This window comes from Paramisgurnus dabryanus, chromosome 21 (genome assembly GCF_030506205.2).
Source record: "Paramisgurnus dabryanus chromosome 21, PD_genome_1.1, whole genome shotgun sequence".
Classification (NCBI taxonomy): Eukaryota; Metazoa; Chordata; class Actinopteri; order Cypriniformes; family Cobitidae; genus Paramisgurnus; species Paramisgurnus dabryanus.
This window is the reverse complement of record NC_133357.1, coordinates 30127525-30154814: the sequence shown is the minus strand read 5'-3', so window position 1 is coordinate 30154814 and position 27290 is coordinate 30127525. Positions and strand designations below refer to the sequence as shown.

The window sequence follows — 27290 nt, the reverse complement described above, 5'->3', positions numbered from 1 at the left end:
GCAAAACCCTCTGGAAACTGCATGGCAACTCCCTTAATCCACTTCTTAGCACAAGACATAGTAAACACTAAACAGTTGGTAGTGGCGTTGAAATCAACTGCTCTGTTTTCTGCTGTGAATGCTGAAAGCAGATGTCACATCTCTCCACTATCTCTCTTATGTCCCTTATGACAACAGGCCACCATATAGATTGATGTGCGCAATGCATTTCGTCATTCCTTGTTGACCATGATGAAGTCTCTCAAGCATCTCAGTCCGCATGGGTTTTGGAATCAAAAGCCGTTCACCTTTTAGTAGAATCCCATTGGCAACATCGATTTCTGCTCCATGACAATGCATCTGCAGTGACTAGTTGTTTTCCCTGGACATGCATGATGTTCTACCTGAATCTGAGCAGCCTCAGTCTGAACTGCAGAATTCTTGGAGGTAAGTCATCTATTGGTCTGTTGCCCAACAAAGAGATTAGGGGTTTGTGGTCGGTCTCCATCATAAATTCCAATCCCAGCAGGTATGCACTAAGCCTGTCACACGCCCATGTTACAGCAAGAGCTTCTTTTTCAATTTGTGCATATTGTGTCTCTGTGGGTGTTAAACTTCTTGAGATATACACAACAGGCCTCCACTCACCATTTTTTTGTTTCTGAATGAGCACCCCGCCCAGACCGCAGGATGATGCGTCGGCAGAAACTAGTCTCGTTGTTCGGACTATACTAAGCCAGTAAGTGTAGTGAGCTGGTGAGCTGAGTTCTGTCTTTACATTCGCAAATGCTTCTTTCTGCTGCGCATCCCATGTCCAGGTGCTGTCATTCTTTAGGAGGTTTCTCAGTGGCTTTGTGAGAGTCGGCAGATGAGGTGAAAACTTCCCAACATAGTTAACAATTTCCCATGAACCGTCTCACTCCTTCCACGTTCTGGGGTTCAGGCATATTGACAATGGTTTTTAATCTTGTCCTGGTCTGCTTCGATCCCTCGGGCGCTTACAGTATGTCCTAGAAACTTTACTCTATCGACTGTGAACACACTCTGCTTTTTCAAGCTTTCTCAACATCTGACAGAGTCTCTCATTGTGTTCTTTTTCATCTTTTTTCAAACACTAGGATATCGTTGACAAAGGATTCCCGTTGTTCCTGCAACAATCTGTGCGATTCCGAGATGGAAGTGCTCGGGGCCGAAGATATCCCGAAAGGAAGGCGTCGGAAACAGTATCTGTGGAGTTCCATTTTCAACCGCCTTATCATCACACAAGGTCTTGAGATTAGACTGATGAAATATGATGTTGATATGGTTAAATCTCTAAGAGCAGTAAGTCACAGCTTAAAACATGGTATTTCCTGCTGCCTCTAGGTGGCGCTATGGCTGAAGCTCTTGAAATTTTGCAGGTGCCGCTATCAAGCTATTTATACATGCCCACTTCTGATGCCTATAGTACATGTACATTTTTACCACTTTTCATAAGTTTCGAGTATGTTTAGAGCTTCAAAAATGCGATTCATTTCGGAGAAAAATACTAAACTGAGCAGAAACAATAGGGATTTGCACCCACGGTGCAGGCCATTCTGGCCTGCTCCTCAGTGCTCGGGCCCTAATTAAAGCTGCAAGCAGCGATGGTAGGGCCCTCGCACGCATGGGTACCGCCACCCTATGGCATTAGTGAACCAGGGGGATATGAATTTAAGTGGGTAAATATAGGTGGATATTCAAAGGAAATATTATGTGCCACACCTCCGGGGCAGATCGGACAATGTATGCCTGAATCACAACAGCTTCCTATTTCATTGCGAAACATCACACTTTGCCAGGCCACCACGGACACGCACTTCAACAAAAAGTCAAGGTCGTCACTACACAGATGTGTAGCTAAAAAAAGATAGTTTTAGGTGCTGAAGAAAAAAGTGTTACAACCATACCTGGTCTCCCCTATTAAAAAGGAAGGGCAGGGGAATTACTGTAAAGGTGAAGGTGATTGTCTATGACACCTGAGCAGCAGAATTTCCTACCTAACAGGTCTTTCAAGATAGCTACTGTAAAATCGCAGCACACAAACACAGTTTATGCACCCTGTATAGCAGGGTTCCCCAAATCTTTCCCTGGAGGGCCGGAGCACTGCAGAGCTTAGCTTCAACCCTGATCATGAAGTTTTAAGTTAAAACAAAGATTGTATATAACTTCTCTCAGATTGTTTTCTCGGCATTGGTTTATATATTGATTGTTCTCTGATGTCAGTGGTTCTGCTTCTTAAATCAGATTTCCAGATTCCTTGAACTGCAACATGATAAAGACATTAAAAATGATGAAAAGCCAATGTTTGACTAGCAGTAGTTAGTCTTATGCCTTAGTCTTTGAGTGGAAAGATTTAATGGGTTTTCGACAGACATGTAGCCTATCTGTTTTCTCCTTGTCCTTCTTGTCCTGGATTTAAAGGTGTGACAGAGGCCAGTAAGTGAATGAAAGCTGTGCAGTAAAGTAAGGGCCCACTCACATTATCTAAAAACAACTGAACTGCTTTTGAGTGCAATTGTCCCCGCTCCTTACTCCTCCACTCACCTGTACAAACACTGTACTTTATTGGTCCGAGCCCAGGGATGCTTTCGTCATCAGGATGTGATTGTTTTGAAGAAAATAGAAGGTAAAGCGCTCTGTTAACACTGGAGTCCCCAGTCTGTGTTTTTTTCTGAGTCATTTGGTGCGTGATGACACACAGCCCTCTCAACATATTGCTTAGTTGATCTGTCATGTGTGCAGCTCAGACATTCACGTAACTCTGCTGCGCATCAGGTTTTAATTAACGCAGATGAAGGTGGGTGGTCGCACAATTCACGTCTCTTGTTTTGAACTGCACTCTGGCGCGATTTGCGATCATACTGTGCATTCGGCACCTAAGCCAAAGTGAATATCACTCAAGCCCACCTCTGCAAGCTGGCCAGGGCACGATTAACCAAACTGCACCCGGGGATGGTACAGAGCGATCACACTTGTCAAATGAACCAGGCTTTGGGGGTCAAACGCGCCAGGACGTGGTTTGGTTTATAAAGTGTGAGTGCGTCCTAAACCTCACCGCCAAGAGCAAGTGCCCTTTAGTCTCCTTGCCTCCCATTCTGGATCGATTGCAGGTTCAAATCATACTCCGGCTGGGTTTGAGTAGGAATGGTTACAAAGGGGCAGCTTGACTTACAGTATACAAGGTGGTGCCAAACATGTTTCTTAATAATGGTCTTAATAATGGTCTTGGTTTAGTGATAGATCATCATACCTTTTCACCAATAGTCCCCATGAACTCAAAAGCACATTAATTCTGTTTTATAATGCACCTACATACTTGAGTATCTCCAGTTTATAGTGTGGATCTTCCAACACATCAGAGAGCAGCTTTATTCCTGAATCTCCTGGGTGATTGTAGCTCACATCCAACTCTCTCAGGTGTGATGGGTTTGATCTCAAAGCTAAAGCAAGAGCAATACAACTTTCCTCTGTCACCATACAGCCAGATAATCTGCAAAAACACAGACAGCATTCAATAAAACACTCTGAAACAGAAATTAGTTTTGTAATATGGTTTTGTGCAATATGGATCTTTATCGTTTTGATATTCATGCAGATGAAATGACAAAGTAATCTACAGTGCATTCAAGTTTGATACATTACATTTGATCAGTATGTGTGTTTACTGGGGATCAAACCGATTACGTTCTGCGCTGTAACGCAATGCTCTAACCAGGCCTGGATTAACACAGTGTAGTGCCCCAGGGTGACCACATTTAAATTGCCCTCCCCCCAAAAATAAATGAATAAATATATATATATTACAGCCCGATCGATTTATCCTTTTGCAGATTTTAGCGGCCAATATGAGCCTGTCGCAGATATGTGTATCGGCATATAAGCCGCAAATATGCCGCCGATATGAAAGTTTCTTACAAAACACATTAAATGCTTTTGAAAGATGTAAGTACTTGTTTGTCTAGCAGAGCGCATTCTATTGATTGTTAATGGCGACATAGGTCATTCACTGTAGTGACACCAGCCAATCCCCCTTCACTTCAGTCAGTCTCTCAGTTCAGGTGGTGGCAGTCACGCTGTGTCTTCACAACATTTTACACCTGGTATTAAGACGCACTTTGTTTGATTGTATTATAGGTGGACGAGAGAGACACATGCTCGTTTACATTTGGGTTTTTTAATCCATCTCTCTTGTCCACTTGCTAGTTGTTAAACACGCGCGCGGGAGAAATGACGCGAGGCAGAGAAAGGACGCGTTTAAACTGGCGCGCAGTCCGTGGGAGTACAGCTGCTTGTGTTGTTAGTGAACATGCTCATTTCAAAGCAATTGATTAAATAAGCTCGTGCAACTTTACACCCTCGCTAAATAAAGAGGCGTAGAGCAGACGCTTTAGTTTTATAAAAGTTTAAAGTCCCGGCCAGTGTTGTGCCTGAACGATTCCATTGAACGAAAGTTCATGAACTCGTTCATATTTTGGGCGAACGTGAACTGAACGTACTGTATTACTGCCTGATGAAAGTTACTGTGAACTCGTTCATTCTGCGGCTTGTGAACGGCACGCTCTCTCAGTTTAACGTTGTTTTAATAGGGTGCCAGATTTCTATAGAGTCATCCAGGCGAAAACCTGGCTAAAACACACTGTAAGCAGGCCTTAATGTGTAGCGGAAAAAAACGCCCAATCTGGCAACAATCAGTCGTTTCAGGGCTGCATGCATCATCAAAACGAAGAGCAGCATGGAGGTGACACACTGAACGCTGCTGAAATCCAAATCCCTGCCACGCCACTCACATAGTTTAACATTAAATAACATCATATTTGTCCTAAACGGTTAACGATTAACATAAGCTGCTAACGCATATTCTGAATCTTGAAATTGACTAACCTCACGCTATTTAACGTGCACGTGCGGTGTGCAATACCTGCGAGTTGTCTTTCACGCGATGCCTCCAGGCGCTTCTCGCCCGGAAAACCCCCTTGAAACACCAGACTGCCTTTCAAGGTATGTGCAAGCAAATACAAAAATTAAAAGACAGTCAATGCTAATGTAAACCCTGGTTGGATAAGGATTTAAAATTGGAAATGAAGATAAAATCGGACGCATTTAGCTTCAGTGTTAAAACTGATAAAATAATTGTCTGTGGTTCTATATGGGCTATAATGGCAATAATTAAAAAGAAATAATATGGGAAAAAATAACTATAAATCACAACATTTTGAAATATGAACTACCTGTATGAACTGAACTAGTTCATTTTAAAATTTGTGAACTGTGAACTGAACTAGTTCATGTAGAAATTTAACTTTCCCAACACTGGTCCCGGCCGAACACTGTGGGTTCGCGTTATATAAACGCTTTGCTGTACATTATTTGTATTTATTTATTTATAGAGCACTTTACAGGCTACTCTGTAGCTCCAAGGTGCTGTACAACAAATCAACGATTAAAATACGATGAAACAACACCACAAATCCAACGTCCATTGAGTACAATTAATCGACAACACTACAAACATATTGGCAAACATCAATAATAAATATGCATGTATAAAGTTAAAAAGCCAGGGAAAGCAGATGTAGTTTTAAACGAATCTTAAAAATGCCTAGGGTAGGGGACGATCTAACCTCAAAGGGAAGCTTGTTCCATAGCTTTGGTCCAGTAACATTACACATTAGCCTACATCAGTATGTTGTCAGACAAGCATTGTTTTCTTAACGGTAAGTTGCTAACTGATTTGTGAAGAACATAACTCACTGTAAAGTTAATAAACAATTACTTCATTGGGCGGTTTCGCAGACAGGGATTAAATAAAGTCACAACTAGCCTAATTCTTCTTAAATTAATTCAGAATTTAAAAAAGGCTTTTTTTGAGACACTACCTAAGTTAAGATGAATTAGTTGTAGACTAGAGAATCACAGACTAACCTAAATTAGGACTAACAAGCTACTCTTTGTGAAGCCTGATTATATTAATGACGATTGCATAGTGATGTCCTAACACACATTAGCACTGTGTGGAACTGGAGTAAATCATCCAAACAAACAATGGACAAAGGTAAAAGGAAACGTTCAAAGAATTTCTGTGAATTTGAACATTTCTTAAAGCAAATTGTGTCAAACCACCCAATTATTGAGAAGAAACAGCATGATTCATCAACAGAAAACAAGAAAACGAATGCCAGAAGTCAAATTTGCACTGAATTTAACTCAAACGAAAAAGTAAGCCAAAGGACAGTCCAGCAACTTCAGGTAAGAGTGTATTTATTAGGTTTGCCCACTTTTACAAGTCAGTCCTTAAAGTTTGTGTAGCACACACAGTGGGACCTAAACATATCTGTAATTCCGAAATTAAATAAACCGTATAATAATTACTAACATAATTTCTAAATTATCATGTGTCACAGGTCGGAGCGGACCCGAGATAGCTAAAGGATCACGCCCCTTCCTAGTTTCCACCTCGAGGAGGTCCCAATGCCACCCCAATGACCAGACACACAAGGTAAGAATGAAATTTAAAAAAAAACTTTATTTAAATTATTTAAAATAGTAAATTGGGAAGGGGGAAGGGGACTTAAAACAATAAAAGCCTCTTCTGGCCTCCAGGCAGGGCTTCCTGTGAAGGGGAGAGGACGGGGCCTTTTGGTGTTTCTTCTATCCGTGGCGCCCTCCGTTATCCTGGAGGCAGAACTTCAAAGGGGATAGATTGCGAGTATGGTCCGTACTCCTTGTTCCCCGGGTGCACGCCTGCAACACAGAATGGTTTCTTGGTAATGAATTGTAACCTTTCTCTCTCTCTCTTACAGTCGGCTGATGGCAGTGGATCCGGTAAGTATTCATCAGAGGTCGAGCCCGTGGCCTTCTCCTCCTTCCGAAGGTGGTTGCTACAGTAGAGGTGGTGAGTATCTTTCAGGTAACTGTGCAGTCATTTTCCTCCTATGGGGGAGGGGTTGGGGGAGGCTCGGAACTGTAACACAAGATCACACTTCACCTTTAACTGTGATGTTTCTTACTTGCAGGAGGCGGCAGCAGTGGGTGCGGTAAGTACGGTTACAGGTAACTGACTCGTTGTTCTTCCTCCTTTAGAGGGCTGGGGGCTGTAACACAAGATCACACTTCACCTTTAACTGAACTTTCTCCTACTTGCAGGTGGCGGCAGCAGTGGGTACGGTAAGTACGTTTAAAGGTAACTGACTCGTCGTTCTTCCTCCTTTAGAGGGCTGGGGGCTGTAACACAAGATCACACTTCACCTTTAACTATGATTTCTCTTACTTGTGGGTGGTGAATAAGCGGTGGGTACGGTGAGTAGTTCGTCTGTAATCTTCCTTTCCCAGGACCTTAGTTAGGGAAAATGGATGCCGTCACTGCCAAGCCGAACGCTGCCCTCTCCTTCCCATACGTGGGATTTGCTGGACTCGGGACAGGGGCGCACCTTTGAAGAGGCTCCATTCCAGGCAGTTAATAACCAACTTAGCTTCAGCAATGCAATAACTTCACTCACAGGTAAACCAACGCTCTGAATTGTACTCACGTACGATCTTTGCTTCCTGTACCCTTTTCCACCATCACCACCGTAATACATGTTGTTCGGGCCGGAGACTCCGTAGTGTCTCACAGGCCTCCACACTGGGTTGTTGGACAGCGTATGATAGGCTGACACTTCACCCGCCACACAGCGTCTTCTTCGTTCTGATATGGCCGACTCCGACCGATGATAGCTTCTGACAACAAGTACACAGCACTTCACTGCAATACAATCACGTGAACACACTCACTCTGTAAATCTAAACTCACCCACGACACACTTGGTGAACAATAAGGTCAGGCCAGGGTCTTTCGTGGAGTCGGTTGAAGAATCCGCGGGGCGCTACAATGAAGAAGCCAGAGGTAGAAAAGTAGCTGATACGCTAATCCCAGTGGTATTGCGTTCCCGGCTCTCCCACCGCTCCGTTCCGTGATGGGGCCGCTACGTCAGTTGCTACAACTCACACATACGTCAAAACTGGTATATTTGATGCACACGTATCACTTTATACTTTCAGTACTCACGAGTGATGATCACACTTCCTCTCTTCGTCTCTTCGGTTCCCCCACTGTTTGGTTTTCCTTCGTGTAACACGTAATCCAATAGCTGTCATCCAATGGTTCCACATACACTTCTATAGGACAAGTGAGTCAGTATTCTTAAATACAACAGAGGTTTGAATCATACTCAGCCAAGCCAAATGTTCCTCCGTCTTGATGTCCAAAACACCCGCTTCACTGCTCCAATGCAACGTTCCTACTGCACCGCCACAATACACAGCCCAACTTCACAGCCACAACTCCACAGCCACACACGCGACCAAACTCAATGACCAACCTTCGTTTTCACGTGCTCTTTATCCTCCTTTCTATTCCTTTCCTCCTCCAATCACAGATCGCTGTATTCATTTGTCACACCTGCATCTCCTTTGCTTGATTTTTGCTCGCGGCGTTTGCCCAGAAGTTCCGGTGTTTCCACTTTACCTTCCGTGCGGGAACGTTTCCGGGCAGAACCAATCTTCGAACTTTTTGGTTCCGCCCCATGAAATCGTCACCGTGTGACACATGTTTCTAAGATCCTCTGGAAAAACATAAAAATTCAATTAAAGACCCCCGAAAAGACCAGAGACAGATGACATGGGAGACTTGTTGAGTGCCCTCATTGATAGCCAGCAACCCCTTAAAGGTATCCCCGAAGATGAACATTTGGACAGTTCAGGTGGGGCACCTGTCCAGTCCTCATTTGGTAGGCAACATGCGCCATCCTCAGACTTCAGTGATTATGTAATGCTGTCTGTCATCTCTTATATTTCCAAAACAATATTAAGCAAGGAACTCAACTGAAGTATTGTTCTCTGGTGCATCTTCAATCCAATGTTTTTCAGATGACCACATAAGCTTGGAGGGCCCAAGAGAGGGTACATGTCAGCCCACTACATCCAGGCATCCAGGAGGGAAGATGGTGTCACTAATGTGGGCCGAAAGATTAAGAGACAGACCATACATGAGAAACTGGCCACAGCAAAAACAGGCTAGTCCATATCTGTCATTGTTGGCTTCAACATTGGGAATATCTAGGTCACTGTCATCTTCTATTTCAGGATCTGGCCAGCCATGTTGTTTTAGGTAATTGTGAAGCACTGCTGCAACAATTATCACAATACAGCATCCTCTTGGTTCAAAGCGCAATGTGCTTCTGTGACACTGGAAACGACTCTTCCAACCACCAAACATGCGCTCCACTATAATGGAGTGCGAATGTGAGCTTGGTTGTACCTCTGTTGCTCTGGTGTGACTCCATGAAGATAGGGGGTGAACAAGAAGTTGTTCTGTGCATACCCACTGTCACCAAATATATGATTCCACTATGTTGTCCTCCTTCCAACTGAGCCTACAAAGAGGAGTTTTGGAAAATCCTTGAGTCATGAGTTGCACCTTTCCAACGTGCAACAATTTTGGAGAACTGCATAGTGGGAGTGCACACACCTTGCACATTTATTGAGAACCAGTTTTTACGATTCCTGTACTCTTCAGAATCTGATGTAGAGGAACGCTTTATGGGAATATGACACCCATCAATGCAGCCAATGACTCCAGGAAAGTTTCCGTATTCATAAAACTGCACCTTGTAGATAGCTTTGGTAGCAGCATAAGCAAACTACAGAAACAGTACTGACAAATCTATAGAGATTTCGTAGAAATAAATTTTCTTAAATATCTCAGAATCTCCAGCTGACATTTTGTGCTCTTTAGTCCTTCAGATATGAGCTTCACTCCTAAATCCTGCAGGTCATTGTTACTCAAGTCCAGTTCTTTCAGGGAAGAGTTTGAGGATTTTAGAGCTGAAGCCAAAACTTCACAGGAATGATCAGTGAGATTACAGCTGGACAATCTAAACAGAAGAATATAACATTAAAAATGACCACACAACTCTGTTATTGATTCTCTTATGTTTGTTACATTCTAATCAGTTTCAGCCTAACCTAAGAAAGTGCTTACACACTGTACACTACAAGCCAATGTGCCAAAGCTTAAAGTGTCCTGTGGTATTACCATGACGTTAGCAACAAATCATTCAAGTCCTGTGCTGAAGCTTGAATTTTTTAGTCCAGCGCATCCCACAGATGTGAAGAAATCTGATTGTTTGTTAACCATATGATCTACCCAGACCTTAATATGTAGCATTGTTAGGAGATTGTCAACAATATATTATCATATTCAGTACTGTACAATAAGTAACAGCAGTGATGCCATATAATGAAGCAAATCATTCCATTGTTTGTAATTTTCTATGACCATTAAGAAGTGTTTCATGCCAAGAGAGCAGCATTTTTAATCAAATTTCCTTTGATCTATTAAAATATAAGAGTCCTTAAAAAAATACTGTAGGTTTCAGAAATGTTCTTATCCCACCAAAAACTGCTACCATGTGTATAATTTAAAACAGTTTAGGGACTAACCACACCAAACGCTTTTTAAATGGTTGGAAACGCAAGGCGCGACACACTTCCTTTTTTTAAAAAAGAGCAGTGTGACGCGGATTTTATATTGCTAGGCAACCACTGAGTCAGCTGTCTTGTCAATCAAATATTGAAGTGTGAGCTCTCTTTTGCTGTTAACTGTCATATTAGCAGAAACTTTAAAAAGAGGGCGCTTGTTCTGACCTTGTTTGAGGGTGAGAGGTGCACAAACATGCAGGAGAGAGTGAGCAAGTGGAGTCCGGGGCCATTTCTCAATGTCAAGGATACTTCCTTGGCAGGACTAATCCTTACAAGTCACTGCCTTCAGAGGCTAGACGAGGCTTCTCTGTAGCATTCGGAGAACACGTAAATGGAACAGGCTAGGAAGTGCACGTCATTGCGTCATTACGTTAGTAAAAAGGTGTGCTTTCCGCGTTGCGCGCATAGGATTGTGGGTGATTTGAGAGCGCAAAGAGCGTGAAGGATGCACATATGCATCCTTTCCTGTATATGGGATACTTTTCGTCAAAGGACTCAGTCCTTGATTGCAATTCCAAAGATCCTCGACATTGGAACAGTCCTTCGACGGATGTCCATGATGTAGCATCTTCAAAATTCTGGCTTCCGAGGATCCTTCCTGGACATTGAGAAACAGCCCAGTTCTTCAAAGCAACTGTAAACTTCTACAATATAAGGCCCGCCTCTCCCCTCATTCAATTAGACAATAGGAAGACGCAAATGACGTCAGGTGCTTTTCCGCTCTCAGTGTTCCTTCAAAAAAGCGTGCCGCAACAGCACGCATAAACAGCGCGCATATGCTCACTGCCCATAGAAAATCATTTAAAAAAGGCACCTGCAACTGCCATAAACGCGTTTGGTGTGATTGGCCCCTTAAGTGTATAAAGTATTTCACCCAGCAATATTTATTACAACCAAATTGCTCAAATTGAGTTTGTATTTTCTTAGTCTGAAACCCCATTCCTTTTACCTATCTTCTGTTATCTTCTTTTTAGGCAACTTTTTATTAAAATACCTCAGAATCTCCAGTTTACAGTTTGGATTTTTCCGTCCATTAAAGAGCAGTTTCAGTCTAAAGAGAACAATGTACAAAAATCACATTGCATCATCACAATCATTGCATTCCTAAACCAACAGTCAGGACTAACACACACATCTGTAATTAGTGTAGAAATAGTATTTACTTTTTTATCCACGTTCTAGACCGTCAAGAGCATATCCCCCATATTAAGAAAAAGTGGTAGATTCTGATTTGCATACAGTATTTTTTGTGATGAAAAATCTCAAACCTCAGATTTCCCAGCTGATATTTTATACTGTTGACTCTGAAATCCTTTAGGTTATTATAACTCAGGTCCAGCTCTCTCAAGGGTGAGTTGAATGACTCTAGAGCTGAAACCAAGCTTTCACAGCACTCATCAGTAAGACTACAGTTTGCAAGTCTACAGTGTAAAAGACAAAAGTTCAGATGCAAACCCTCTACATCTGTACATCTGACACGTTTTCTTGTAAATTAACATTTCAGGCTCTTATGTATTGGTTCAACAATAAAATATAAATAAATGCCTTATTTTTTACAAGTCGCTTTAAGTGTATGGATAAATCTCCATTTCTATAAAAAAGTTTGCATTCACTCTTCACTCTGCCATTTAACAGATTTTGCCAACAAACTGGTATTTCAGAAAGAAAACAAAATCATAATCTGAAGGTGGAATTGCAATTTTCCATACTCACAGAGCTTTTCTGCAGTTAATCACAGCTGGTACAAGTCTTTTTCTACCCTCTTGTGTTGTGTTGTATTTCTTGAGGTCCAGCTCATCTAGCACTTCCTCAGACATTTGAATAATGTAAGCTATTGCTGAACAGTGAGCAGCAGAGAGTGTCTGTGATGGCAAACACTCTTGAATCTGTCTGTGCAGAGACTGAACCTTCATTTCGAGCAGACAGAAGAGCAGATTGATGTATCTGTTGGATAACAGACAATATTCATCATTGATTTTGTCTATAATGTAATTTGTGGTTTTCTTGATGCTCTTTGAACTTCCCTCTGTGTGTGGCAGTAAATCCTGTAAGAGTCTCTGATTTAATTCCAATGAGATGCCGAGCAGGAATCGCAGGAAAAGATCCAGATGTCCATTTTCATACCCAAGGCTTTTATGAACCGCTGATGTTAGTAACTGAAACAGAGAGCTGTCCTCAGATTTATAGCTCTCATATTCATAAACAAGAAACAAGTGCAGTGATTCTGTGTTCTTAGTTAAATGGGAATAAAACACATAGAAAGCAGCCAGAAACTCCTGAAAGCTGAGATGTATGAAGCAGTAGATTTTCCTCTGATGAATCACAGATTCCTCTTTAAAGATCCCAGTACAGATCCCAGAATACACTGAGGCGTCAGTGATGTCTATCCCACAATCTCTCAGGTCCTCCTCATAAAACATCACATTACCCTTCATCAGCTGTTTGAAAGCCAGTTCAGACAGTTTGACAATCATTTCTCTGTTAGACTGCAAGAGTTTCTGTGGATCTCTCTCATCATACTTCTCATTCTTCATATTCATCTGAATCAGCAGGAAGTGGATGTACATTTCAGTCAGAGTTTTGGGGATTTCTGTTGTGTGATCTTGTTTTAGGATGTTTTGAAGCACAGTGGATGAGATCCAGCAGAAGACTGGTATGTGACACATGATGTGGAGACTTCTTGTTTTTTTAATGTGTGAGATGATTCTGCTGGCTTGATGTTCATTACTGATTCTCTTCCTGAAATATTCCTCCTTCTGAGGATCATTGAATCCCTGGATTTCTGTCAGACGGTTGATGTATTTAGATGGGATCTGACTGGCTGCTGCTGGTCTGGAGGTGATCCAGATGTGAGCAGAGGGAAGCAGATCTCCTTTGATCAGGTTTGACATCAACACACCCACTGATGAAGCCTGAGTTACATCAGAAACTTTCTCATTGTGAGAAAACATCAGTGTTATTCTGCTTTCATCCAGACCATCAAAGATGAACACAACTTTACACTCACCATAAACCTTTGAGTCCAGATCTTGAAGTTCAGGATGAAAGTCAAGCAGAAGTTTGTGAAGACTGTACTGATCATCTTGAATCAAGTTCAGCTCTCTAAATGGAAGCACAAACATGAAGTCTATATCTTGATTGTTTTTTCCTTCAGCCCAATCCAGAATGAACTTCTGCACAGAGACGGTTTTTCCAATTCCAGTGATGCCTTGAGTAAGAACGCTCTTTATTTTTGTCTTCTTCTCTCTTCTCCTCTCTGTTTTGTATTCTGATTCAGGTAAAGGTTTAAAGATGTCATTGCAGTAGATTCTTGTTTCTTGTAATTGTTGTGTTCTGGGTGTTTTCTCCATCTGTAAAACCTCATGTTCTTCATTCACTCCTCCACTCTCTCCCTCTATGATGTACAGCTGTGTGTAAATCCTGTTCAGGAGGGTTTTGTTCTTCTGTAGTTTGATTCCCTCAAATAAGCTCTCATATTTGTTCTTTAGGATGGATTTGTGAGTATGTTTGAGTCTCTGTTGTCTGAAGAAGGTCTCCATTAAAGCAGTGCATGTCAGATGGGATTTCACAGAGTTGCTGGTATAATCTTTCTCCTCTCTGTTCAGACAGCAACATGTAAAGCAAACACAAAAATATAGTTAAAGGACAATTTTATATTTAAGTAATTTACAGTTTTTTTACGATTGCTTACACACAATAATTAAAATTTTCCCACAATTAGCAAAACCTTACACTCAAGGAGCAAAACACAAGGCTAGATTTGTGTCACGCCCGGGGGCTGGCTGCTAGGTGCCTAAGCCAAGCCCCTTTCCAACTTCCACCTCGAGGAGGTCCCCAAAGACAACCCAATGACCAGACAACAACGGGTACAGGTAAGTATAAAACAAGTTTTTATTGAATTTAAATAATTAAAATGAACTTGGGAATTGGGGAAGGGGAAATTAAAACTAGTACTCTCGGCTCTGCCCTCCAGGTAGGCTACGGCCAGGAAGAGTCTCGAGGAAAAAGGGGGGGGGACAACAGGGGCCAGATACTGTGGGCCAGGGATGTAGGACTCAGGCTCCTGCATGGTCTGGTCTACCCGTGGCGCCCTCCTTTTCCTCCTGGAGGCAGAAATGAAACCAAGATGAGTGTTTAGCTAGTTTTATTCTTCTGTGTGAGTAATCGTACTCACACAATCGTACTACTCCAGCACTTCACCGCCACTTCTAGACCCACTCCAATGTCAGGAACCGGACTCGTTCTGGACTCCACACTGTTACTCTCTACCTGGGACGTGCTCACAACATATAATTAATGGCCACACTGAGACCGACAGCCTCTTCGTCTTCCCTTGACGAGGCGTACAAAGGCGGGGGTTTGGTCTGACAAGACACACAGCAATACACAGCAATGCACAGCACCACGTCAAAAGTGAAAGTTCCACAGCACAAAGACTCACCCACCACGATCCAGTGTACACTCAAGATGCCCGCCTTTCTCCACTTCATCGGGGGCTGTTCGGCGATGGTATTCGCAGCCCAGTCAGCAGATACATCGCCGGCTCTCCCACCACGCTAATTTAGGGGTAGGGCCTTCCTCCTTCACTCAGAGATTAATCGCTTCACAACAAATTATCCTCACAAATGTGTATTCGGTTCAGTGTGTTATACTCACGGATACTATCAACTTTAGTTCCAACTGTCCTTTGTTCTAATTCCCCCGGCGATCGCTTCGGTCACACACACAGGACGTCTCTCCTCCTAGCAGAGTTACACAGCAATATCATACATCGCAATGTCCTCCATGCAGAAATACACTCACGCTTTCTCTACTTCCTCTTCGTTATTACGTCTCAGTTTCCAATGTTTCCAATCTTGCTTCAATCCTTAAGGTGTCCAAAGTCCACGCAATCATATAAACTCCAGCGAGAGAGAGAGATCAACAGCCCACGGCCAACGTACTAGAGGGTACAAACGCAGCGCTTCACACTGCACACAACAACGACCAAACTGTGATTTTAGCTGTTCTTAAATACTGCCCTTGTTTAGCGTATCCCCCAATCATCGATCGCTTCTCCTAACTAGACACAGCTGCGCTCGATTTGTTGATTTTCCCTCTTACGGCGCTACCGGAAGTCCGGTGTTCCTCTTTTCCGGCCCGGTGGGAAACCTTCCGGGCGGAACCAAACTTCCCTAACTTTGGTTCCGCCCCTGAAAAGACCGTCACCTTGTGACATTTGCACAACTGTAAGCACATTGTCAGCTTCACACTATTTGCAAAACATTACACACAGTGATTTGCAAAACACTAAACGCACTTATATACATCTAACACAGACGTATATCAGGATGTCACTTCCTTGCATTTCCAAAAGCACTGACTGTCAAATGACCACACTTATGAGCCAATCTGAAAAACACAGCCATCAGGTGCACAAACACACTATTGCTAAACTGTAGACACACCAATCAGGTTTAAGCACTATAAAAATGCAGCAGGTCCTGCAGGAATTCATATGTATTGATGAGACAGGGTTCAAAATCACAAAAGCAAGAAGGAGAGGCAGAAATATAATTGGCCACCAAGCTATAATCAATGTCCCAGGCCAACGTGGGGGTAACATTGCCCTTCGTGCTGCCATTTCACAGCATGGGGTTCTCTTCCATCATGCCAAAATGGGCCCTTAGAACACATCTCACATTGTAACAGCAGGTATGAAATGCACCATATACATTAAGCTGTCATCTGGGACAATGTGTCATTCCACTGCTTTGCTTTGGTCCAGAACTGGTTTCAACACCATCCAAAGTTGACAGTACTATACCTTCCACCATACTTCCACCATTTCTAAATCCTATCGAAGAGTTTTTCTCTGCATGGCGGTGGAAGGTTTAGGATCTCCGGGCTCAGGTACCGCTCATTCAGGCCGTGGAGGATGCCTGTGACCAAGTTGACACCGTAGCTGTGCAAGGATGGATTCAACATTCAAGATGGTTCTTGCCGCGTTGTCTTGCTAATGAAGATATTGCTTGTTATGTTGATGAAATTCTCTGGCCAGATCCATCTAGGTGAAGAGATAATGTATAGTATCCCTGCTAAAAAAAACAGCATAGACCAGCATCATTCCCATGCTGGTTTGGTGCTGGTTTAGCTGGTGGTCACCAGCATACCAGCACCAAAACACATCATATGCTGGTCTTGCTGGTATGACCAGCATGGGATGTTGATGCTGGTATGCTGATGACCACCAGCTAAACCAGCATGGGAATGCCGGTGATCACCAGCACCAAAACACAACATTACAGTATGCTGGTATTGCTGGTATGCTGTTTTTTCCAGCAGGGATGGCAGTAGTATTTTCTTTACAATATTGTCAGTTTTTTCTGATAATTTTTTATGGTTGTTGTTGTTACTTACTGTAATTGTAACCTGTACTGGATACAGTATTTTATGTTTGTCTGTTGTTTGCTGAGCTAACAGTATCATGTACACTACTGTAGTAGCATGACAACTGGGACATGTTTGGTTTTGATTCTCCATGTTGACTGATTTGGGTATATGGAGAGAAATCAATTATATTTTCCTCTGCAATATTGGTCTTGTGTAGTGTTTGGTAAACTATTGTATAGTTGCACTTTCTCTTTGTACTTCATTTGCAGTACTCTAATCAATAAGAATTAGACTTGTTAAAAGTGTTTTAAGTTAGCAACAGCAGTGTGTAACTGGTTCAAAAAGATTGAAGTCTTATGAAATGTTTGTGTTTCTTATGGTAACAAAATATTGTTTTTATAAAGTCATTTATAGTATTGACAAAAGTGTTCCATTTTGCAAAGGACCTAACATGTTGTGCTACTTTGTTATAGGGTTGTGTTAATTGTGTGTAGTGTTTTGACAAACCGGGCCCTGATTTCAAAATTGTGCTTAAGCAATGGTAAAAAACTGTAATAACATGAGATGCCCCAAATATAATTCAAATATATTAGACAATATATGGTCCTATAAAACTCTGTGGATAATATTGCCATATCCAAACATCCTTCTTGGATATTAAATTGTTTAACACCGAAAGTTGCTCTTTTTTTAAATAGACTCGCACAAAACTACTTAGAACACTATCTAAGGCTGCATCGAAAAGTAACATCGCGTCTGCTCACACGTTGGATAAACAAAACTGCTTTGGTGTGTCGCATAGACGTCATCATCGTCTTGCTGCCCCCTCCCCATTCTGTGATTGGTTCCCTAATTGGGGCCATGGTTCTTGATTTCCATGCAAGGCAGCATGGGGAAACCTAGGCTATTTCAAGGCATGAATTGATTGGAGATATTTGGTCTTCTAATGCAGCAACGGGGATGCGAGGGAGAGAATGTGTGAGATGAAAGGGTGTCCTTACGGGATTAAAGTGCAGTGGGAAATTTAGGTGGCCAAGCAGAGATAGATGTTTGAGCTTACAGCAATTTGGGCTGTCTAATAACGTAGAAGAATTATTCTGTAAATTTTTTTCTTTGGGTAAAGAAGCCTGGAATTTTACAATGTCCAGATTGATGCCTAGGAATTCAATGGACATGTCTGGACCGCTATTTTTTTCCTGGGCGATTGGAACACCTAGTTCGGAAAAAACTTTTAAGACTGAAATGTGAATCACTGCTGGGATGGCATCGGGAGGCGAGATGAATAATAAATTAGTGAGCAGATACAAGAGGATTTTACCCTCGCTGTCTGGCTTGGACCAATATAGCCTGTGATGTGGACGAGATTCTCTGGCCTGACCCAGAACAAAGATAGGATGTTGAGGCGTTATTGTTTAGTACACGAATGAATAAAAATGTGCTAACGCATATACTGATTGTGTATTTTTTGTTCATGTAAAAAGGTTTTTGAGCGGGAGAACCACAAGCAAACCAGTTTTGGATATATTGTTTTGAATTTATTGCACCAGTGTGTAATACTATGTTGTAGTGTGTGTGTTTTTGAAAGCTTGTGTGTGATGTCTGAGGGAAAAGTTTGTTTTTTTAGTAAGAGTGAATGGTTTTGAGTGTAGAGCTTCATTTTGACCTGAAAATATGATGTTTGGAGAATTGTGTGAGACTTTATGAAATTGTGTTTACTGTTTTAAGAATATGAGGCATAGTTTCGAGAAATGTGAAAAAAAAGATACATTTAAAATTAAACGAAAATTACTCAACTATTTGAGCATTGTTTATACTCACATGGGGTCAGAGGATATCGCTCCATTATCAAGATTAGGAGGCTGAAAAAGTGAATCTTTACTCTTCAAAGACACACAGCTGAGCTCTGAACATTGTGTTCTGTGGAACTGTACATCTTCCTTTTTCTCCTCATAGAGGCTCATTTTTAAGACTGTAAGTGAGAAAAACAAAACATGAATTAAAAACTAAACCATGTACTGAATACCATATATATATGATAGTAATAATAAAAGTGCAGTGAGGTATCAAGTTAAATCTCCATGTAGTGTTTAAACGGCACTGTTAAGCAGATTTAAATGCCACTGTTTAAATGGTTCTATTGGTCTTTATCTTTTCTGCATCTCTGTTACTTAAACCAAACCAAGGAAAACTGAGAATTAACTTGACAAACCTGTAAAAGTTTTCTTTTTAAGTGATTACTGTCTATGAAGGCGTAGTTAACTGAAGGTCGATATTATGTTTTCCACTGGATTAGAGACATGTAAAAACACAGTTCCTTCTTTTTAACAGGGTATTAAACAGGTCTGTGTTTAGGAATATATTAGTTCTGTTTGTTACAATTAAATAGAAATTTTGAAACATTCTTTTTTTCTGAAGAAAATGTGAAGTAATGCTTGCCGTGTCAAAATTCGGGAAATAAACTGGTACAATAAAGTTAACATGTTTCAGAAGAGCCCACCCTGATGTATCTAGGATACTCTGCTGCCGAGATATAGGTCTCGCTAAACGGTTGCTAGGGTACCTCTCTTTGGTTGCTAGGGAGTAAATTGGTGTGTGGAGGAGACGCAGGTGCAGCGGATCACCTAATTAAAAGGAAAAATAAACACAGACACTAGAAGGTGACAAATGTTTAGAAACAATACAATAAACTAAAGAATAACATTACATTCTAAATGTAACACTTTCAACCCCAAAAAAAAAAAAAAAGATTCTGTTTTTTTTTAATAAACAGAAGTGAACAAAACTTTACGACCTGGAAAGGGCATCTGCGACTTTATTGTCTTTGCCTCGAACATGCCGTAGGGTTGTAGAAACAAACTCCAGCACATAAGACGGTGATTTGAATTTCGCGTTGAATTAAAAAAATTTAAGGGGTTGTGATCACAATATACAATGACGGAATGTGAACCCCCCAAATACACTTCGAAATGCTTAACTGCAAGAACTAAAGCCAATGCCTCTTTTCAATGGTGGAATACACTGGGCAGCCGTAAATTTCTTTGAAAAATAAGACACAGGGTGAGTTACACAATCAGCACCACTCTGCTGGAGAACAGGTGCGGACATCATTAAGGTTTTATCATTTTCAAAAGCACACTGACAAGCAGCTGACCATTCAAATTTCGTTTTAAGGCTTAGCAGATCAGTAAGGGGAGATACCAGTCGCGAAAATTTTTGCAAAATGCGCGGTAGTACCCTACCATTCCTAGGAAATGACGGAACTGTTTACGGTCAGCTGGAGGTGGAAAATCACAGATGGCACTAACTTTGACAGCAACTGGACGAACTTGTCCCCTCCTTACTACTTTACCCAAGTATATCAAAGTGGCCTTTCCGAACTCACACTTTGCTAGGTTAATAGTTAGTTTTGCATCCGCAAAACGACTGAAAACCTCTTGAAGCAAAGTTAAATGCTCAGTCCAAGATGAACTATATAACACAATGTCGTCAAGATAGGCTTCACAGCCAGAGACACCATATAAGACAGTAGCAATTAAACGTTGAAAGGTGGCGGGTGCGTTTTTCATTCCGAAAGCTAAAACGTTGTACTGCAGGAAAGTATCAGGAGTCACGAAGGCAGAAATTTCTTTCGCACGCTCCGTCAAAGGAACCTGCCAATACCCTTTAAACAGATCGAAACATACTTCGCAGAGCCGACTCGATCTATACAGTCCTCAATTCTCGGTAAAGGGTAACAATCAGTTTTGGTTACTGCATTTAATCGTCGATAGTCGGCACAGTAACGATAAGTTCCATCCGGCTTACTAACCAGTAGGCACGGAGAACTCCATGGACTTGAGCTAGGCTGTGCAATATTATTTTCCAACATGTATTCAACTTCCTTTTGTAGAAGAGTCCGTTTTAATGGATTCACGCGATATGGATGTTGTTCTATAGGCAGAGTGGAGCCTACATCAATATCGTGTTCCATAATTGAAGTCTGACTAGGAATATCTGTGAACAACATTGGAAATTTTGTCACAAGATTTTTAACATCATCTCTCTCAGCGGGAGACATGTGCGGTAAGTGGGAAGATAAAGTAGATAACATTTTGGAGTTTCTTAGTCTACCTTCATTTTTGCACCTGGAAGGTTAGACCTCAAACTCTGCAAGTGCAACAGAACACATCAGATTTTGTTTCTCATCCTGGAAAACATCCTTCTCAGAACTGAAATTTCTCTCATGATAAGCTTTAAGCATATTCACATGCAGGCACGTGCACACATAGACATCAAAGGGGGCTTGAGCACCTGCCCTTTTTATTCCTGGAGAGAAAGTGCCCTTTTTTTCTGGGGTGCTTTTTAAAAAAAAAATATATATATATAATCTTTATTCATATAACAACTGATGTCTGTCTGTTTCTTGTGTTTTTTACTTGTTGCTCATTTAATTTAACATGAATTTATTCAGGAATCATTTAAATAAGATTTAAACTCTTATATAAAGAAAAATAGCGCTATTTGTGGCACACAAACGGTTAACCGATGAGTCCCGCCTCCAAAATTCACATCGCTATTATGATTGGCTTTACCTTTCCATAGTCCCGCCTCTCTAACTTACATCGCTTTATGATTGGTTTGTCTACACTCTTGCTGCATCATTCGCGCTTCAAGCGCCAAAGCTCAGCCTGAACGAGACGCGATCATGTGCATGATTATGCAGGCAGTCTACCGGTAAGAAAGCATTCTTATATTAACAGTTTTATGCACAAAATATGGGACACGTTGTTACACATAATGATTCAGGGACATTGTTTTCCACGGCAATCCCATATTAACCTGAAGAGTTGCAAACGTGTAACAGTGTAGTGTATGTAGTTTAAACAGACTGCTCATAAAATAATAAAGCACAAACAATAATACAATTGCTAACTACAGTAGTAAGCTTTTTTGTTTGCGTTTTTTGTAATGGCTGTTAAATAAGTATAATGTGTTATACTGGATTGCTGGAGTAGATTGGGAAGAAATCTGATGGTTCAGTATTTTACTTGCCCAGTCTGAATTTTCACTGACATCACAAAAAAGTAAAATATAAAATACAAATAAAAAAGGCCTAATCTATATTTGTTGTTTCTGACATGTGTAACCCTAATAAATATGAAACCTAAGATTAAAGGTGCCATAGGATGTGTTGTCATAATATGTTAAATTGTTTTTTGACAATTACATACAAGGTATGTTGCTTTATTAAGTGCAAAAATTATCCAGAAACGTTTTTACATGTCCATTTACAACCCTAGAATTGGTCATTTGAATGAAATGGTCTATTTTGCCCTATTTGAAAGGGTCATGAATAATAATGTTGAGCTCTGCTCTGAGGTTCATGCCAGAAGCTCACATTAGTAAACAGACCTTATATTTTGAGCCCTTATCAGACAAAAATAAATTTTGAGTAACAACTAACAACTAATCAGCTAAACGCTAGCATATAGCATTTATTGGCATGTAGCGCTAACTCAGCAGTCACAACTTTGTTTTTAGCATTTTAACACATTTGTAATTAATGTGTAATTTAATGTTTTCAAAACATGCACATTGTGTAATGGCTTCCTTTGGTGCTCTATAAACCTAGACTACTAAGGAGACCATGGTGTCTGTGTGAACTGATTATTTTGTAGACATCTTTTGAAAATTAAACAATTGCGTGAGTTTGAGGAAGATAAAATTAATTAACTTTTTTAATATTTTTTTAAAAAAGGAAGTCAGAATTGCGTTTATATATATACTTTTTGTTTTAAAAAATATATATATACATAATTATGAGAAGTGCCCTTTATTTCACTTGAGCCCCTGCCCCTCAAAATGTCTGTGCACGTCCCTGTTCACATGACAAACTCGAATATTTTGGCGACGATCAGGAGTATGGATAACGTATTTTGATCGGAGAGTTTACTGTCAATCACGTATGGACCAGAATATTGAGCTTGTAGCGATCCACCAGACACAGGTAAAAGCATTAACACTTTATCACCAGGTTTGAAATTTCGTTCTTTGGCTTTCCTATCAGATATGGTCTTCATTTTTACTTGTGCCTTTTCAAAGTTTTGCTTTGCCAAATCACGAGCTCTGTACAGACCTGTACGAAATGTTGAAACATACTCCAGAAGAGTAGAGCATTTAGGATCATCGAGCCATTTCTGTTTGAGCACAGCCAATGGACCACGCGGTGTGTGTCCAAATACTAACTCCGTGGGACTAAACCCCATTGACTCCTGTACTACTTCGCGAGAGGCAAAAAGTAACCAGGGAACACCTTCTTCTCAATCTCGTTCAAGTTCGAAACAGTACGCACGCAACATGGACTTCAGGGTCTGGTGATATCTTTCTAAAGCACCCTGACTTTCAGGATGGTAAGCAGTAGAGATGTTATGTTGAATACCAAGTTGCTTAAGCATACGAGAAAAAACCTGAGAAGTAAAATTCGTTCCCTGGTCAGTCTGAACTACCCTCGGCAAACCGAAAAGTGTGAAAAACTTAATGAGTGCCTTGGAAATTGCTTTAATAGTAATAGAACGCAACAGGATTGCCTCAGGAAACCGTGTTGCAGCGTATATGATCGTTAATAGATAATTGTGACCAGACTTTGACCGCGGAAACGGACCAACACAATCAAGAATGATGTGTTCAAATGGCTCGGACACCATCGGAATTGGATACAGAGGGGCAGGAGGAATCTTTTGGTTGGGTTTTCCAACCATTTGGCAAACATGGCAGGTTCGGCAGTAACGAGAGACATCTTTTTTCAGACTGGGCCAAAAGAAGTTTCGCAGATTTCGATCGTAAGTTTTTAATATGCCTAGATGGCCAGCTGCACCATCATGGGCTACACTTAATATCATAACTCGGTAGACTTTAGGAACTACTATTTGGTTTACAGTATTCCAGTTACCAGGAGAGTTGCTAGGCATCCACTTCCTTATTAGAACAAAATTTTAAAGAAAGTAACCTTGAGACATACTTTTGATTTCTTGTTCTGAACGAACCAAATCAAACAATGATGTTAGAGTAAGATCAGAATTCTGCACAGCAACTAACTTCTGAGGCGGCAGTACAGCATCTAGATCTTTAAAATCTGTTTTAGTAGAATAAGGAGAGGAATTCACTTTCTCCGGAGGAACAACCCAAGAGTTCTTAATCACATTTGAATCCGCAAAAGACAAACTTTTCATTTCCACATCTTTCGAAACACTATTTAGATCTGGTCACAGAGCGTGTAACAGCGCAGGCGGAGAACACATCGGGGTATTCTTTCACACAGTTATCGTTGGAAGCAACGAGTGGCATGGAGACAACAATAGGAGGCACATTTGGGCAACACCACACATTTCCCCCAGCCAAATCATTTCCCAATATGAACGATACATCTGGAATTGAAAGTGACGGACAAACGTCGATTACTACATCTCCAGAAACCAATTCAGAATTTAGATGTACCTGGTGTAAAGGGACTTTCATTACACCCATTTCAAATCCTCGGACAAGGACATCACTACCAGTTGCGGTTTCGTCGGATAACGGCAGCACTCCTTCCAAAATAAATGATTGAGCTGCAGGTACAGGAACAGAGAGACCAGGAACCGAGACAGAGCCATTATGCATAAAAGGCCCATAACTGTTTTTGCTATGTAAAGAAAAATTCGAAGAAACATTAGAAATTGAAGTCAGATGACTCGACGCTAAACCAACAGGTTTTGCGTTATACTTCTTTTTCAGAACAGGACAATTTGCAATCATATGGCCCGAGGCTTTACAATAGAAACAGACCGGTTACGAGGTGGGCTGTTAGTTTTATTAGTTTGTGAAGTTCGAGGTTTTGAGCTGAACAAAACAGTAACAGCCTTGTCACGCGGTTTCTCTGAAGTGTTTGTGAGTTAAGACAAAATCATCAGCTAAAGACGCAGCTTTTTGGAGTGTATCTGCCTTTTGCTTATTTAGGTATGTAGATAGTGCAGCAGGTAAACAATTTTTAAAATCCTCTACAAGAATTAATTGTCTTACCTGTTCTTATTTTCTGCTTTTTGTGACGCACACCAACGATCAAATAAAATCTATTTCTCCTGTGCAAACTCAACATAAGTTTTATCAGGAAGCTTTACATAATGTCTGAATCGTTGTCTATATGCCTCCGGGATCAATTCATACGCTTTCAGAATAGCAGCTTTTACTAATCTATAATCTTTAGTTTCCTCCAGGGACAAAGTCGCATAGGTTTCTTGCGCCCTAACCGTAATTAAGCACTGTAATAGCAGTGGCCAAACACTTTCAGGCCACTTCAAAGAAGTAGCAACTCGAAATGACCGAAATATTTCTCGATGTCTTTTTCACAAAACGGAGGAACCATCCTTCGATTCCAGCCAACATCAAATTCACTAAATGCAGCAGTCCCCTGGGCACTTAATTCCAACTCCATTTTCCTTAACTGAAATTCATGGTCCGTTTCATGTTTCCGCAATTCTAGTTTTGCGGCTTCCAACTCAATCTGCTTTTCTTGCAGAGCTAGCTCTTTTAAACGAACGGTGACTGCACTTTCGGGGGGAACAGACACATCCTCATGGGGATCCTCCTTGGGTTTTTCCAAAACGCCTAACTCAACAAGACTGCCCTTTAGGACATCTAACAAAGTTTCTTTCATTGTCTTGTGTCGGGGAGTTAATTTAACTTTATAAAACTCGGCAATTTGCAAGAGCGGTTCTTTGTACACGTTAAAAGTAGCTCTTCAGACGGAGACTCTTGAAAGACATTCACTATTGATGCCATGTTAACCACGAATGTAATTAAAAATAGCAAAAGTATAGGTGTTTAAATCCCCATCTAATTTTATATTATTACCGAAAACCATGAACTTCATGCAAACCACGCGCTTCACAAAGTTTAAACTGCTTTTACCGAAATACAGTCCCAAAATAAAAAATTTACCCACTTTTTTAAAAATAAAACAAAAACGAAACAAAGTTCCCTAGACTTCAGTGGCGTTAGGGGCTCGGGGTTACTTATGAACAGCTGCGCACCATCCCATTGACGAGATGAGCGACAGCTGAACTGAAACGTTGAACCCCTACTCCGAATAACCACCAGAAAATAAAAAAGGCAAAATAATAAAAATGGTGGGTCCACAGACTCACCCGGTGACTACAAAAAAAAGGGTAATCACTTACATGAGACTCCAGAAGGTATCTTAACACAAAGTCTTAAATCGAGTATTTTTAACGAAGACGAAACGGTACAGAAAACGAGGTGACAGCACTCTCTTTTTCTTTCTTCACTCCTTACAAAAGTTTATAAATGTGTGGACGAGCTCCCAGATTATGTTACGGTCACAACCACAACACAATAAGGGAACACGAAGGCTCAGTAAATTAGTGTATTTATTTGAGGTTATGTAAACCGAAAGCAAGGAAGCGAAACACACACAGCCGCAACACCGCAGGCTTTCGTCTGTTAGACGCCGACACGAAATGCTCCCCCCATTCTCTCGCCAGTCTTTGGTTTTAAAGGCATGTGTGGAGGAGACGCAGGTGCAGCGGATTACCTAATTAAAAGGAAAAATAAACACAGCCACAGACACTAGAGGGTGACAAATGTTTAGAAACAATACAATAAACTAAAGAATAACATTACATTCTAAATGTAACACCCACCCCTGTGTCTCTATGATGTTCTGATCCATGGATATAAGGCTTTGTTCAGTCCGTTGCTAATCAGAGTTTAGTGTTAGTGTCTCGTGAGTATTTTGTGAACGTAAGCGTCTCTTTTATCATACATTCATTCAATGTGTGTGCAGCGTATACCCTGCATTACACCACCGGTCTACGTCAAACGGTGCTGGACGAGATATGCGCTGAAATTTTGTTCAGAGATAAGAAAAATTGTAACAGAGAGGAATAGCAATAGTGATGCTTTAGTGCAAACACCACTAGTAATACAAACTCTTGACCACACTAATAATACATAGACTTGACCACACTAATAATACAAACTCTTTTATTCTTAAAGTTCATATTTGAAGACATTACATACCTTTTCATGTCAATTTTTCACGTTTAATGTCTGCGTTGTGTATCCATAAAATGTTGTGCTTTCTACAGGTTGAACAGGATTTTGATCTCCATCTGTGAGTGGGTAAATAAGTTACCCAACCTGCTGTTCCTAAGGGAGAGAGCGAGAGAGAGAGAGAGAGAGAGAAAACAAAGGCAAAGTTTATGCATGTTTCGTTGACTTTAAAAAAGCATTCGACTCGATATGGCATGACGGCTTATATTATAAAATTCTACAATCAGGCATAGGAGGAAAAGTATATGATATCATTAAATCCATGTACTCAGAAAACAGGTGCAGAGTTAAAATCGGTGACAAAAGAACAG

At 41.0% G+C, this 27290-nt stretch overlaps 1 protein-coding gene across 5 annotated transcripts in view; it reads right to left on the bottom strand.

Moving 5' to 3' along the window:
- The window catches only part of LOC135772947 (protein NLRC3-like), a 121898-nt gene that overhangs the window by 2902 nt on the left and 91706 nt on the right, over positions 1-27290 (bottom strand). Inside the window, exons 1-8 of one of the 5 annotated variants that reach the window (XM_073812973.1) lie at positions 26947-27078; positions 19388-19511; positions 18709-18859; positions 12232-14115; positions 11787-11939; positions 11513-11569; positions 9740-9911; positions 3317-3492 (exon numbers count right to left, since the gene is read on the bottom strand). In XM_073812973.1, coding sequence (XP_073669074.1) covers positions 3317-3492; positions 9740-9911; positions 11513-11569; positions 11787-11939; positions 12232-14115; positions 18709-18851 — 2585 coding nt within the window. In that variant the 5' untranslated portion in view covers positions 18852-18859; positions 19388-19511; positions 26947-27078. Of the gene's footprint in view, positions 1-3316; positions 3493-9739; positions 9912-11512; positions 11570-11786; positions 11940-12231; positions 14116-18708; positions 18860-19387; positions 19512-26946; positions 27079-27290 lie in introns of those variants that run through there. The other 4 variants (XM_073812977.1, XM_073812975.1, XM_073812974.1 and 1 more) reach the window with 4 other exon arrangements.